General features: G+C 38.7%; 1 protein-coding gene across 2 annotated transcripts; it reads left to right on the top strand.

Moving 5' to 3' along the window:
* Positions 1-471: 471 nt before the first annotated feature.
* LOC137717363 (acetyl-CoA carboxylase 1-like) lies at positions 472-13,837 on the top strand. Of its 2 annotated transcripts, none has more exons than XM_068456712.1 (32): positions 472-903; positions 1,616-1,988; positions 2,615-2,821; positions 2,908-3,069; positions 3,189-3,281; positions 3,385-3,480; positions 3,653-3,826; positions 4,168-4,261; positions 4,357-4,544; positions 4,635-4,685; positions 4,770-4,809; positions 4,901-5,025; positions 5,135-5,251; positions 5,341-5,415; positions 5,497-5,553; positions 5,679-5,783; positions 6,285-6,371; positions 6,451-6,642; positions 6,716-6,904; positions 7,072-7,182; positions 7,270-7,356; positions 7,448-7,624; positions 7,846-7,923; positions 8,025-8,147; positions 8,436-8,705; positions 8,790-9,127; positions 9,389-9,626; positions 9,717-10,069; positions 10,160-10,373; positions 10,897-11,073; positions 11,172-13,322; positions 13,409-13,837. In XM_068456712.1, exons 2-32 carry the CDS (start codon positions 1,617-1,619, stop codon positions 13,463-13,465), a joined length of 6,798 nt encoding a protein of 2,265 aa, XP_068312813.1. In that variant the 5' UTR covers positions 472-903; position 1,616; the 3' UTR covers positions 13,466-13,837. The 2 variants fall into 2 exon arrangements, with proteins under 2 accessions (XP_068312813.1, XP_068312814.1); XM_068456713.1 differs by having other exon boundaries at positions 1,613-1,988.
* The last annotated feature ends 1,215 nt before the right edge of the window (positions 13,838-15,052 follow it).

The following is a 15,052-nucleotide window of genomic DNA, read 5'->3' as shown; positions in this document are numbered from 1 at the left end:
TCTTTATTTATAGTAATAAGGGAGAGAATAAAATCCTTTATCCCCAAAGAATACAAGTCCATATAGGAAATGATAACTAGAATAAAATATAATCTAAGATTTACATTATCACACTTAAAATATGAAAGTTTACAACAGACTTACATTTTTTCACACACACACAAATATATATTTTATTTTTTTAAAATTAGAAATCATGACAAACATTTGGACAATTTGCATTAATGCATAGACCGACTGGTTCATCTAAAAAAAAGGGTAGGGACGTAGGGTGAAGGGTTGGTCGACTGCACCACCCAACTCACAGTCAAGACACGCCACCGGCTCCAAAATTTAATTCATTCATTCATCATTCCTGATGGAATGTCCTGCTTCCGTATTTACAAGATCCCATCAAAATCCACATGTGAAAATTTGTTTAAGCCCAAAAAATTCACACAAGAAAAACAGAGAGAGGGAAAATCACTTGACTGGTTAGAGAGAGAGAGAGAGAGAGAGAGAGAGAGAGAGAGAGAGAGAGCCCACCTTGATCTTAATTAGAAATGGGTAGAGAGAGAAAGAAGAGAGAGAAATGGGGTAGTTGGGAGTTGCTGGGGACGAAGGAAGGTGCGGAATTGGCAGCTGCCACGTACAACTCTGATTAAAGCCGTTAACTTTTTCGCATGCAGATGCAGCCACAACTCTCCTCCAAACCCAAACCCACACCTACCTCTCTCTCCAAATCCTTCAGAACTTAAATACTCCCCAATGATCACACTCCCAACCTTCAAACTACGCATTTCTGGGTTCTCTGTGTTTTCTCTCCCTCCTCTGCCTCTTGAGTCGTACGTAATGCTTGGTGCCCAGATAGCAATTTGAGCACCTCGATCAAGATTCCAGCTCGTGTTTCTTTTCACTTTTGAGGTTTGTGACCCATTTGCTTTAAACCCTTTTAAGTTATTGGCTTGTTGGTGCTTCTGTTATCAATTGCATTTTGGTGAGGTGGGTTTTGTTTGATTTGGATATTGGTTGTTGGAAGTAGTTTGATTGGAGTTGGAATTAGTTTTGGAATTTCGAAAGACTATATTTTTTTCGGGTAGCTTTTATTTTTTTGAGTAAGGCTGTGTTTTGTGTGGATTTGGGACTCTAATTTGCAGTTTTCTGGAGTTTATGGTTTCACAAAGGTGCATTCTTTTTTTTCTTTGTTTCCTTTTTGGAAACCTGAGACTATAAACTTAGGCTGTTCAGTTGTCTTGAAATGGAATTGAAAAGCATCAATTAGTGTAACATTGAAATTTAATTATACATTTAGAACAAAAATTATATTCAAAATAAGAGTTCATGATGACATGGAATTGGATATATTCGAAAAGCATCACCTCCTATTTCATGCAACGAAACGCAGCCTTAGTATAACCCGGTAGATGTTCATAATTGCAAATATGTTGCGCTTGGATCATGAATTTCATTTCTTAACGACCATGAGAAGAGGCAATGAGGAAAGGCCCCATTCGGAAATACTATAATCATTATATTATGTTGGCAGCTTATTTGAAAGCTATAGTGAATTAGTTGCACTAAACTTTTCCTTAAAATGTCACTTACCATGTTGATGGCATAATTTGTTGATCAGCAGCATGTCAGAAGCCCAGAGGAGATTGGTGACAGTGCCCAGTTTCCATCGTGGAAATGGGTACGCAAATGGTGTACTCAGGCATCCTGCTACAGCATCTAAAGTTGATGAATTCTGCTATGCCCTTGGTGGGAAGAAGCCAATTCATAGCATTTTAATTGCAAACAACGGAATGGCAGCTGTCAAGTTTATTCGTAGTGTGAGGACATGGTCTTATGAAACATTTGGTACAGAGAAGGCTGTTTTATTGGTGGCAATGGCCACACCAGAGGACATGCGAATCAATGCAGAACACATCAGAATTGCCGATCAGTTTGTGGAGGTTCCTGGTGGAACTAACAATAATAACTATGCCAATGTGCAACTCATTGTAGAGGTGTGTATCCTAAGCTCTTAACCTCAAATACCTTAATCTTTTCCATTTTTTTATCAGTATCAAAGTATTTGACAACAAGGAAGATATCCAACTGAGTTCCTGAGGTACCTTGTAGCCGAAAGAAGTTTTGAGTGGTGTGGTTTTTTTACCATTTGTTTGACTGTATGAAATGAAATTTGATATAAATAAGAAGAAAATCAAAGAAGTGGATACCTAAATCAAAATTATGAACATGCAAATGAAGAGGCTGGAGATTGTTATTTTTCTCATTAGTCATAGAAGATTTATTAGTGATTATGGGACGTGTGTTTCCCCACTTAGTGGGATAAGGCTTTGTTGTTGTTGTTGTTGTTGTTGTATGGGAGGTGTGTTTCGATAATATTGAGCTGCATTTCATGTTGTTAACTGTCAACAGAAAAAACCCGTTCCACTCGCTCGGTAAACTTTGTTTCACTCACTCACTGACACTCCATTTAGAGTATTTCTACATTTTCTTCAAAACACCATAGCTAAAAAAAAGTAGCTATGGCATGGGGCATTACGCTACCTGCAGTTCTTAAGCATTTCATGACTTCCTGTAGTTCTTGGTAGCATTTCACCTGAATTTTTTGTTCTTTACTACCTAGATGGCAGAGATAACACATGTTGATGCAGTTTGGCCTGGTTGGGGCCATGCCTCAGAGAATCCTGAGCTTCCAGATGCATTGGATGCAAAGGGAATTGTATTTCTTGGGCCACCATCTATATCTATGGCAGCATTAGGAGATAAAATCGGTTCATCATTAATTGCTCAGGCTGCCAACGTACCTACTCTTCCATGGAGTGGATCACATGTATGAATCCTGAAAATTATGTCCTATTTTCTTTTGGTTGCTTTGCTGGGTAATGCAAGTTGATATTGTTAGTGTTGATTCTCCAGGTGAAAATTCCTTCAGAAAGCTGCTTGGTTACAATCCCGGATGAAGTATATAGGGAAGCGTGTGTTTATACAACAGAGGAAGCAGTTGCAAGTTGTCAAGTTGTAGGTTACCCAGCAATGATTAAGGCTTCATGGGGTGGAGGTGGTAAAGGCATAAGAAAGGTTTGTGTCATACATGAAAATGTTACACTTGACTAAAATTGCAATCTAGTTTTTGATATATATGGGCAATATGCCTGTGAATAGTCAGCTGAGCTACGTTGAATTATTTACTTTTCTAGGTCCATAATGATGATGAGGTAAGGGCATTGTTCAAGCAAGTTCAGGGTGAAGTTCCAGGATCTCCAATTTTTATAATGAAAGTCGCATCCCAGGTCAGATAATCTATTCCGTTTTGATCTAGATGATCATAATTGCTAAACATCAGACCAGACATTGCCAATTTTTCCAATTTAATATTTTCTTCTTTCTTATCAGAGCCGACATTTAGAGGTACAGTTACTGTGTGATCAGCATGGAAATGTTGCAGCTTTTCATAGCCGTGACTGCAGTGTTCAAAGGCGGCACCAGAAGGTAATAGTTTTATGGCATACTAAAGGCAGTGTTTCTGTATTCACTAGCTTGGTCTTCTAGAGAAATGGGTACTCTTCTTTCTTAGAATTTCTCCAGTACTTGTTAGTGCACAATATCATCTACTGGAGATGTTTCCCCATCAAAGCTTAACTTGTTTTTATATGTTTTACAGATTATTGAGGAGGGTCCAATTACTGTAGCTCCTATAGAGACAGTAAAAAAGTTGGAGCAATCAGCTCGAAGGTTGGCTAAATCTGTTAATTACGTTGGAGCAGCTACTGTTGAGTATCTCTACAGTATGGAAACTGGCGAGTACTATTTCTTAGAGCTGAACCCTCGATTACAGGTTTGTTATTTCGGTTCATGTAGTCTTATTGTAGCCTATGAACTCGTTTTGTGTTGTTTTCTTTAGTTTTGTTTTGTTGGTAGCATTGTTGCACCAAATAATACACGGACGAAGGAAATGAGTATGCTTAAAGTGAATTATTAAAACAAAAGTATGTTTGTTATGTGCCAAACAAGCCATTCAATCTTAGTGCAACATCTTACAGAAACATTAATATCATATGATCTCTATGGTCATTAGAATTCCATATAGCTTCTTAGCTTATGGATTTGCATCTGCCTTTCAAGACATATAATTTTACTAGTGAAACTAAATTTTTTTATTTAATTGAATCCTTGTAGGTGGAGCACCCAGTCACTGAGTGGATAGCTGAAATAAATCTCCCAGCAGCCCAAGTTGTAGTTGGGATGGGCATACCTCTCTGGCAAATCCCTGGTATAATCATAATTGCTGGATTTCTTCAAAGATATTGATTTCCGTATCATTTTTAATTTGTTCACACTCGCTGTTCATGTGATTCATTCGATCAGAAATAAGGCGATTTTATGGAATGGAACATGGTGGTGGATATGATGCTTGGAGAAAAACTTCAGCTAGTGCTGCCCCATTCGATTTTGACAAGGCAGAATCTACAAGGCCAAAGGGTCATTGTGTTGCTGTGCGTGTAACAAGTGAGGATCCAGATGATGGCTTTAAGCCTACCAGTGGGAAAGTACAGGTTAGTTATCATCATTCCGAAGTCTTACTCGAACTTTCTTTCTCCTAATGCTTACATGACCTCATATTGAATATGTCACACAATATGCAGGAGTTGAGTTTTAAAAGCAAGCCAAATGTTTGGGCATACTTTTCTGTTAAGGTAAATATCTTGACAAATTCCTCCATAAAAGAAAAGGAACAATATAGCTCTCAGATAAATTCTGATTGATGTTGTGGTTTGCAGTCTGGAGGGGGCATTCATGAATTCTCGGACTCTCAGTTTGGTAAGTATGAACCTTCTTTGGCTGTTGTTTTTGGAAACAGTTCAGTTTTTGCTGCTAACGTATTAAAAGACAAAAAAATCTCCTTTTCCAGGACATGTTTTTGCATTTGGGGAGTCTCGAGCTCTAGCTATTGCAAATATGGTTCTTGGGCTGAAGGAAATTCAAATTCGAGGAGAAATTCGTACAAATGTTGATTATTCAATAGATCTTCTACATGTAATCTTCCCAAAATCTATTAAATTCTTTACCATCCTTTTAAAAATTAATATAAAGAGCATTGAATTTCGATGATTTTTCAAGTAACTCTACATCACATGTCCTGTAGGCCTCAGACTACAGAGAGAATAAAATCCACACGGGTTGGTTGGATAGTAGAATCGCCATGCGAGTTAGAGCAGAAAGGCCTCCTTGGTATCTTTCTGTAGTTGGAGGGACTCTGTTTGTAAGTGCAACCATCTTCCTTAATCGTTGATTTTTGTATATTTTACTTGTAAAATGCATCGCTTATGTTTCCTATTATGGCCTATTCAGAAAGCGTCTACCAGTAGTGCAGCAATGGTTTCAGATTATGTCGGTTATCTTGAGAAAGGGCAAATTCCACCCAAGGTGTGGTACTAAAATAATATATTTCAAAGAAATGTGTTTTGTATGTCCTTTTCAATTAATTTTTGGAAATTTTGATTGCAGCATATATCACTTGTCCATGCACAAGTATCGTTGAACATTGAAGGGAGCAAATACACGGTATGTTTTCAATTGACATTGCTTCATTCCAAGGGACTTCTTTTAATGTTTTACGCATTTTTGGAGATTTTTCGTTGGAAAAATCAATAGTTATATATAATCAATATCATGAAACCTATTTATAGATTGACATGGTGAGAGGGGGTCCTGGAAGCTACAGATTGAGGATGAATGAATCAGAGATTGAAGCAGAGATACACACTTTACGTGATGGGGGTTTGTTGATGCAGGCAAGTATAAATATTCTCTTTACTGTTTTCATTATTGTAGCTTCACATATGATTTTGCTTTTGCTTTTTCTCATTAGTTATTACCCATTTAATCTTGGATTATTGATTAAAAGGCGCATGTCTTACAAGCACAGTACAAATGCACTAGATATGTAAATCATATCAAGTGTCTGCCTGCTAGTATATCCTAATAACTGGCTGTACTTTTGCATCAGAATTTCTACGTACTGTGTAGTTCCAGTTGTTTGTTTCTGCTACTCCTTGGTTTGTATTATACACGTGTGTGGGCGTGTGAATGCAATTATATATTATTTTGATAAGAAATGCAGGCTAATTAATAAAAGTAGTACAAGTAAAGGAGAAGTTCATCAAATCTAGGCAACTCCAAATATAATGAAAAGTAACAAATTGACGTCTATAGAACTGTCACTTTATCTAGGGATATAACTATACCCAGCGATCAGTTACAGTTTGTGACTAATAACTTCAATTTCGTTACAGTTGGACGGAAACAGTCACATTATATATGCAGAGGAAGAAGCAGCTGGAACTCGCCTTCTTATTGATGGAAGGACTTGCTTGCTTCAGGTGCCTCCATTTTCTCTTTTTTCTTCTTCCCCCAAAATGTCCTTCAGCAAGCTGACAAGTTGACTTCTGTTGAATCCAGAACGACCATGACCCATCAAAGTTAATAGCAGAGACACCATGCAAGCTGCTGAGGTACTTGGTTGCTGATAGTAGTCATGTCGATGCTGACACACCATATGCTGAGGTTGAGGTTATGAAGATGTGTATGCCTCTTCTTTCACCTGCTTCTGGAGCTATCCACTTTAGAATGTCTGAAGGTCAAGCAATGCAGGTACTTCATGATCCCGTAGGAAGTAAATACATCGCTGCTTGATGGAATTTCATATAAAATTGGTTTTGTGTAGGCTGGTGAACTTATTGCAAGGCTTGATTTAGATGATCCTTCAGCCGTAAGAAAGGCAGAACCTTTCCATGGGAGCTTCCCGGTTCTGGGGCCCCCAACTGCAATTTCTGGTAAAGTTCACCAGAGATGTGCTGCTAGCATAACTGCAGCCCGAATGATTCTTGCTGGTTATGAGCATAACATTGATGAAGTGAGTTCTCATTCAACATACATTAACATTTTGAACACTTTTTTAGATCGTTATATTTTTTTCAGTTTCTTGGGCATTGTAATTGTGGGAATATATCATGTGTAGAATCTGTAGATTGTGTTTTTATTCTTTAACTTGTTTTATCTAAGACTTGTCATCTATCTCAGGTAGTGCAAAACTTGCTCACTTGCCTAGACAATCCTGAACTCCCTTTCCTTCAATGGCAAGAGTGCTTTGCTGTTCTAGCAACCCGCCTACCCAAAGATCTTAAAAATGAAGTAAGAAAAGTATGGTTGTTTTCTCATGCATTTATGCTACAAATGAGTCTTTATGCTCATGTGTGATTTTCTTGTATAATTTTACAGTTGGAATCAAAATTTAAGGAGTTTGAGGTGATTTCTAGTTCTCAGAATGTTGAGTTCCCTGCTAAGTTGTTGCGCGTTGTTCTTGAGGTGAGTATCACGTTTTAAATTCCCCATTTGAGTACTATTTTCTATTTTCTTCTTAAGAATGTTGTATTATGTTTTTACATATTCTTTGCAGGCCCATCTATTCTCCTGTCCTGATAAAGAGAAAGGAGCCCAAGAAAGGCTTGTTGAGCCTTTGATGAGCCTTGTGAAGTCTTATGAGGGTGGAAGAGAAAGTCATGCCCGAGTTATCATTCATTCCCTTTTTGAAGAGTACCTGTCAGTTGAAGAATTATTCAGTGACAACATTCAGGTTAGCCTCTCATTATGAAAGACAACGTTTGCCCTTAGCCACCCTGGTTTGAATTTTGACTGACTTTTGTTGATTTTTTAACTTCGTAGTTTTACAGTTTAGTATACCCTGATAATTAGGAACTTGACACTATTCCAAGATTTTGAATGTTGTATACTTGTGATTTTTCTTTTGCTTGTGATAATCTTCATTCGTGATAGACTGATATTTTGTTTCACCAGGCTGATGTAATTGAACGCCTTCGACTTCAGTATAAAAAAGATCTATTGAAGATTGTGGACATTGTGCTTTCTCACCAGGTATTAAAATCTACATGCTCTGTTGGCTTGCCTTTCCTTGTCTTGTTCAATTTTCTGTTGACATTATTTTATACATGTACTATGCGTCTTGTGCTTCGCAGGGTGTCAAGAATAAAAATAAGTTGATACTACAACTCATGGAACAACTGGTCTACCCCAACCCTGCTGCGTACAGGGAAAAGCTAATTCGGTTTTCTCAACTTAACCATACAAGCTATTCTGAGGTTTGCCATTGAACTGAGCTTGAACTAATAATTATCATAACGTGGACACTTTTCTTTCTCTGTTTTTAAGTAATTCAAAATCCAGTTGTAATCAATGGCTGTTTACTTTTATTTTGCCCATTTTACTGAGTGAATCAAACCAAGCTGAACTATTAGTTTTATTGAATGGATCTTTCTTCCTCTGTTTTAAGTTTTATAAATCAATTAAAATTGTCCTCGCATAAGAACTTAATAATTATTTTCTTTTGTATAATAGCCGCATTTTCTTAGTAAGTAAATTTTGTGCAGTTGGCACTTAAGGCAAGTCAACTGATGGAGCAAACCAAGTTGAGTGAACTTCGTTCCAGCATTGCCAGAAGTCTTTCTGAGTTAGAGATGTTTACCGAGGATGGTGAAAGCATGGATACTCCTAAGAGGAAAAGTGCCATAAATGAACGAATGGAGGATCTTGTGAGCGCTCCTTTGGCAGTTGAAGATGCCCTTGTAGGTCTATTTGATCACAGTGATCACACACTTCAGAGGCGGGTTGTGGAGAGCTATGTGCGTCGGTTATACCAGGTACCGTTGGTCAAACACTTTGAGTTCCTGCTTACTTTGTCTTTCAGTCATTTCCTTGTTTAACTTTGCTTTATTTGTTATCAGCCATATCTTTTAAAGGGGAGCGTGAGGATGCAGTGGCAAAGATCTGGTCTTATGGCTTCCTGGGAGTTCTTGGACGAACATACAGAGAGAAAAACTGCGAATGAAGATCAATCTTCTGATAAATTAATTGAGAAATACAACGAGAGAAAATGGGGAGTCATGGTTATTATCAAATCCCTTCAATTTCTGCCAGCAGTTATTAATGCTGCACTGAAGGAAATGTCTCATCAACTTCATGAATCAATTCCAAATGGATCTAGTGAACCAAGTGGCTTTGGTAATATGATGCATATTGCTTTAGTTGGCATCAACAATCAGATGAGTTTACTTCAGGATAGGTATTGTACCTGCCCTTTTTCTTTTCATTAAAGCTTTCAACTTTGAATTAAACATGTGACTAGATTCGGGATCAGTTCTATATTGAAAAACTTAAACATTATGTGGGATCCCTAAGAGAGCACTGTATTCTATTTCTGATTAATCTTACCAACTCTAGATTTTTAATTGGATCTCTCTATACATTCCAAATTACAATGGTCCTATTTCGGATTTGAACCTACATTGAAACCTTCCTGACCAGCATTGTTCATAAATGGCAGTGGTGATGAGGATCAGGCTCAAGAAAGAATTAAGAAGTTAGCCAAAATTCTTAAGGAACAAGGAGTAGCCTCCAGTCTACACAGTGCAGGTGTCAGGGTAATTAGTTGCATCATACAAAGAGATGAAGGGCGAGCTCCTATGAGGCATTCCTTCCACTGGTCATCAGAAAAACTCTATTACGAGGAAGAACCTTTATTGCGTCATCTGGAGCCTCCTCTATCCATTTACCTTGAATTGGTTAGTAGTTTTGTGGTTGTAGCTCCAGTGTCTTGTGCGAATTTCGGAATACTCTTTTTATGAAGTTACTCATCCTTTGTTCTGATTCAGGACAAGCTTCAAGGTTATGAGAATGTACAGTATACCCCATCCCGGGACCGTCAATGGCACTTGTACAGCGTTGTAGACAAGCCGCAACCAACCAAAAGGATGTTCCTCAGAACACTTGTAAGGCAGCCCACTTCAAATGATGTGTTCGCTGGATTTCAAAGGCTAGACATGGAAGCAGCTAGTAAGCAATGGGCATTGTCATTTACTTCAAGGAGCATTTTGAGGTCCTTATTGACAGCAATGGAAGAGTTGGAACTTAATGCACACAATGCCACTGTCAAATCTGACCATACTCATATGTACCTTTATATCTTACGTGAGCAACAAATTGATGATCTACTGCCTTACTCCAAGTAAATTTTTTTCTTCTTCTTATACAATATTTTTCTCCTGAGATAAGATGGGGAACTTTTTAGAATCTTACATTCGAGATGTTCTGCCAGGAGAGTTGGTTTAGATGCTGGACAAGAAGAAATTGTGGTGGAGGCGATCTTAGAAGAACTTGCACGTGAAATCCATGCATCTGTTGGTGTAAAGATGCATAGGTTGGGTGTTTGTGAATGGGAAGTGAAGTTGTGGATTGCATCCTCTGGGCAGGCAAATGTTTCTTGGAGAGTTGTCGTCACAAACGTGACTGGTCATACCTGCACTGTACATGTAAGTTCTTTACCACCAAGTTACATTTTCCAGCTATGTAATTGTTGAAGGCCGTTTTGCAAGAGCATATTAGGGTGGCTGGACGAGTAGTAATGATTCATACCATAGGTTATTAAACATAGATTTTCTAGAACAGAAGGCATCATTTGATTATCTATATTAGGTAGAAATTTATCACTAAGAGACTGGTCTGAGGTGGAAATCAGATTTATTTTTCTTGAAAAGGAAAGTGAGAAAAAACTTCAGTGTTTACTTGATACATATCGTGGTAGAGCTGATATATGGTGGTCTACAAACTGTTGCTGAGATATGGTGGTCTAGGTTGACTGAATAAACAATATGCTGCCTTGGTTTTCTACATATTGCACACAGGTTAATAAATAGTTTGTAATGTCAGTCAAAGAAGATGTAGTCTCAAATTATTTATTTATATAAACAGTTTGAAATGTCAGTCGTAAAGAAAGTATTGTCTCAAAAGAAATAGTTTGTTTGTTTGTTTATAACTGGTGAACATGATAATCAGGTATATCGGGAACTAGAGGATACCAGCAAACAGAGGGTGGTATACCATTCAGCCTCTACACAGGCCCCCCTGCATGGTTTACCAGTAAATGCACAGTATCAGCCTTTGGGAACTATTGACCGAAAACGTCTGGTGGCCAGGAGAACCAGCACCACTTACTGCTATGATTTTCCACTGGTGAGATATGTAATACGAATTTGGTTTTTCTTATTTTATGTTTCTCCATGATTGACCATGCTGGTGAAACTTACCGGAGATAAAATTTTATTTTGCAGGCATTTCAGACGGCCTTGGAACAGTCATGGGCATCCCAGTTGCCGGGTAGTAAAAAACCGAAAGATAAAATTCTAAGAGTCACTGAGCTCAAGTTTTCTGACCAACAAGGCACATGGGGCACTCCTCTTGTTGAAGTAGTTCGTCCACCTGGGCTCAATGATGTTGGCATGGTAGCCTGGTTTATGGAGATGTCTACCCCCGAGTTCCCTTCAGGAAGGAAGATATTGATTGTTTCAAATGACGTGACCTTCAAAGCTGGATCTTTTGGTCCAAGAGAGGATGCATTCTTCTTTGCAATAACTGAACTTGCTTGTGCTAAGAAACTGCCTTTAATATACTTGGCAGCAAACTCAGGTGCCCGTATTGGGGTAGCTGAAGAAGTCAAATCCTGCTTTAAAGTTGGTTGGTCTGATGAATCGAGTCCTGAGCGTGGTTTTCAGTATGTGTATTTAACCTCTGAGGATTATGCTCGGATTGGATCATCTGTGATAGCACATGAATTAAAGCTGGCAAGTGGAGAGACCCGATGGGTTATAGATACCATTGTTGGAAAGGATGATGGCTTAGGGGTTGAAAGCTTGACAGGGAGTGGGGCAATTGCCGGTGCATATTCGAGGGCATACAGGGAAACCTTTACCTTAACATATGTGACTGGAAGAACTGTAGGGATTGGTGCTTATCTTGCCCGGCTTGGGATGCGGTGCATACAGAGGCTTGATCAGCCCATTATTTTAACCGGTTTCTCTGCATTGAACAAACTTCTTGGCCGGGAGGTATACAGCTCTCACATGCAACTTGGAGGACCTAAAATTATGGGCACGAATGGGGTTGTCCATTTAACGGTTGCTGATGATCTTGAAGGAATATCTGCTATTTTGAAGTGGTTAAGTTATGTTCCTGCCCATGCTGGTGGGCCACTCCCCATTTTGAGTCCCTTAGATCCTCCAGAAAGGCCTGTTGAGTACTGCCCGGAGAATTCATGCGATCCTCGTGCTGCTATTAGCGGTGCTTTAAATAGTAATGGGAAGTGGATGGGGGGTATTTTTGACAAAGACAGCTTTGTTGAGACGCTAGAAGGCTGGGCGAGGACGGTTGTTACTGGAAGGGCGAAGCTTGGAGGAATCCCTGTAGGAATAGTTGCTGTTGAGACACAGACGGTGATGCAAACCATACCTGCTGATCCAGGCCAGCTTGATTCCCATGAGAGGGTTGTTCCTCAGGCTGGGCAAGTATGGTTTCCTGATTCTGCTAGTAAGACAGCCCAAGCGTTATTAGATTTCAACAGAGAAGAGCTCCCACTTTTCATTCTTGCCAACTGGAGAGGATTTTCTGGTGGGCAGAGGGACCTTTTCGAAGGGATCCTTCAAGCTGGATCAACCATTGTGGAGAACCTCAGGACTTACAAACAGCCCATATTTGTGTTCATCCCCATGATGGGTGAGCTACGCGGTGGAGCGTGGGTGGTCGTGGATAGTCGTATAAATCCAGACCATATTGAAATGTATGCTGATCAAACTGCTAGAGGTAACGTGCTTGAGCCAGAGGGAATGATCGAGATCAAGTTCAGGAACAAGGAGCTACTGGAGAGCATGGGCAGGCTTGACCAACAGCTGATCCAACTGAAGGCAAAACTTCAGGAAGCCAAGAGCAGTGGGGCACATGAGATGGTTGAACCTCTACAACATCAGATACGATCACGTGAAAAACAGCTTTGGCCTGTCTACACTCAGATAGCCACTAGATTTGCGGAACTGCACGATACTTCTCTCAGGATGGCTGCAAAGGGAGTAATCAGAGAAGTTTTGGACTGGAACAGCTCTCGAGCTTTCTTCTATAAAAGATTGCGTCGGAGAATTTCCGAAGAGTCACTCATCAAGACAGTGAGAGATGCTGCTGGTGAACAGCTGTCGCATAAATGTGCTACAGATTTGATCAAGAACTGGTTTTTGAGTTCGGAAATTCCGGGATGCAAAAAAGATGCTTGGGTGGACGACGAAATTTTCTTTAGATGGAAGGAAAATCCGAAAAATTATGAGGATAAACTGAAGGAGTTGCGGGTCCAGAAGGTATTGCTTCAATTGGCAAATATTGGCGACTCAATTTCTGATTTGCAAGCCCTACCTCAAGGTCTTGCTGCCCTTCTAAGCAAGGTAAGCAATCGTGTTATATTCTTTGTTAAGCATCTTTCCACATCACTTCTTAACCACCTGGATTTAATGGTTTGAATCCAATGCAGGTCGAGCCATCAAGCAGAGCGCTGTTGATTGATGAACTCCGAAAGGTGCTCGGTTAATGAGGCGTTGGAGTTTCACACGAGACTGCGGTTCCATAAATCACTTGTGTTGTATCTTCTTAAATCGTAGTTATAAATTGGTAAGTAGGTGCAAGTCAATGATTTGCAGTTGGCAGACGAAAGAACGAAATGGCTCCTTTCCCATGGGATGCATCAATAGATTGAGGTTGCTGATAGAAGCTTTTCAGTGTAGATTAGGGGAAGATTTGTAGGGAGCAGTCTTGCTCTCAAGTGTAAATTCGCTCTGTTTCAGTATTTTACGACATGGCTGATCGATGCTCGAAAATAAGAAGTTATACCATTAGATTGTAATATTATTCTATAAGAATTGTCATTTATTGTAGATTCATGCTCATCAGTGTCTTTTTATTTTTTAAGAACCATGTCATTATTCTCCATAACTTCGTGTTTTTACTCCAAAGGTTTTGAGTCATCTTTCTGTGCATGTGGTGAAAACCATTGAATGATGGAAGTTGCACCTTGACGGAAACATTGGGTTAAATAACAAAGGAAGTAGTTCATCTAAAAATCTTACTAATTCTAGTCCAATGTTCATGTTTTTCTTTTTAATTAAAGATATAATTCACAACTTAGATCCCTTTCGTCAACCTATGTTATGAAATGTAGATTAGTAATATCATGATTTCAAGTGCAAAGAATCTACATGTGGATTAGTAATACCACCATATATTTAATTTATATGACTATAACATGCACCAATGCACGTCAAATAAACAAAAACAATCAGGGTCGACATAATTGTTAAAACTGTAATTGAAAATGGAGCTTCCAAATAGTTGAGAAAGGAAAAAGGAAAGTGGGAAGGATAAATTATGTCCTACACACACACACACACACATAATGTTGCCAGCTTAATTGTAGTATTTTGAGAAAGGAAAATTTCATAATTACATGAATGGACAAATGTATACAGATTACAATTAGCAATATGAAAATTACAAACTCAAGAGAGACATACAATAAATCAATAGGAACACCATGAGTTTGTCTACAATAAATTAAACTGGTTGTTGCTAATACTTTCTTTTTGGTTCCTTATACTCGTTGCATAACCCGATCGAGCATGGAGAAGGACAACCAAATTGCAAACAAAAGATATGAAAAGCATGACAATAAAACACAAATGTGCAAGACAGTGAGCAATATGAATTGCTTATTCCCATAACTCTGCTCATGCTAAGATTCAAATGATGAGGAGGATGTGTCAAAACCAATGAATTGATCTAATGTTATAATAAGATTGTTCCTCAATCAACGCAGGATACAGGAAGTACCTGGGCATATAACATTGCTTAACTTCCACAAGGATAATTCCAAGAACTTCACATATGTCTTCAAATTATGTCTTGAGTATGGGTCGTGAAAGGGTTAACACAAGGGAGAAATTATAGTACTACTTCATCGAAAAAAATAAGACTTTATGGCATGTTTATCATTTTAGTTATATTGCATGATCAATAAAATCCTATATTTGATTTGAGACGAAAACCCTTCTTTTTTTTTTTAGTTAAACCGATAGCAATTCGATAGAGGGGTCAGAAAATTGACCAAAATCAAGAGTTCCAA

The sequence above is a fragment of the Pyrus communis genome, chromosome 15, assembly GCF_963583255.1.
Source record: "Pyrus communis chromosome 15, drPyrComm1.1, whole genome shotgun sequence".
Classification (NCBI taxonomy): domain Eukaryota; kingdom Viridiplantae; phylum Streptophyta; class Magnoliopsida; order Rosales; family Rosaceae; genus Pyrus; species Pyrus communis.
Note: the sequence above shows the minus strand (reverse complement) of the source record. Positions and strands in the feature narration are given on the sequence as shown.

Bases quoted from the DNA above. Each gene is read 5' to 3' on its own strand.
- LOC137717363 (XM_068456712.1), top strand. From the start codon at position 1,617: ATGTCAGAAGCCCAGAGGAGATTGGTGACAGTGCCCAGTTTCCATCGT. The intron at 4,810-4,900 runs GTAAGTATGAAC...CTCCTTTTCCAG, and splicing joins ATTCTCGGACTCTCAGTTTG to GACATGTTTTTGCATTTGGG. The intron at 5,026-5,134 runs GTAATCTTCCCA...CATGTCCTGTAG, and splicing joins ATTCAATAGATCTTCTACAT to GCCTCAGACTACAGAGAGAA.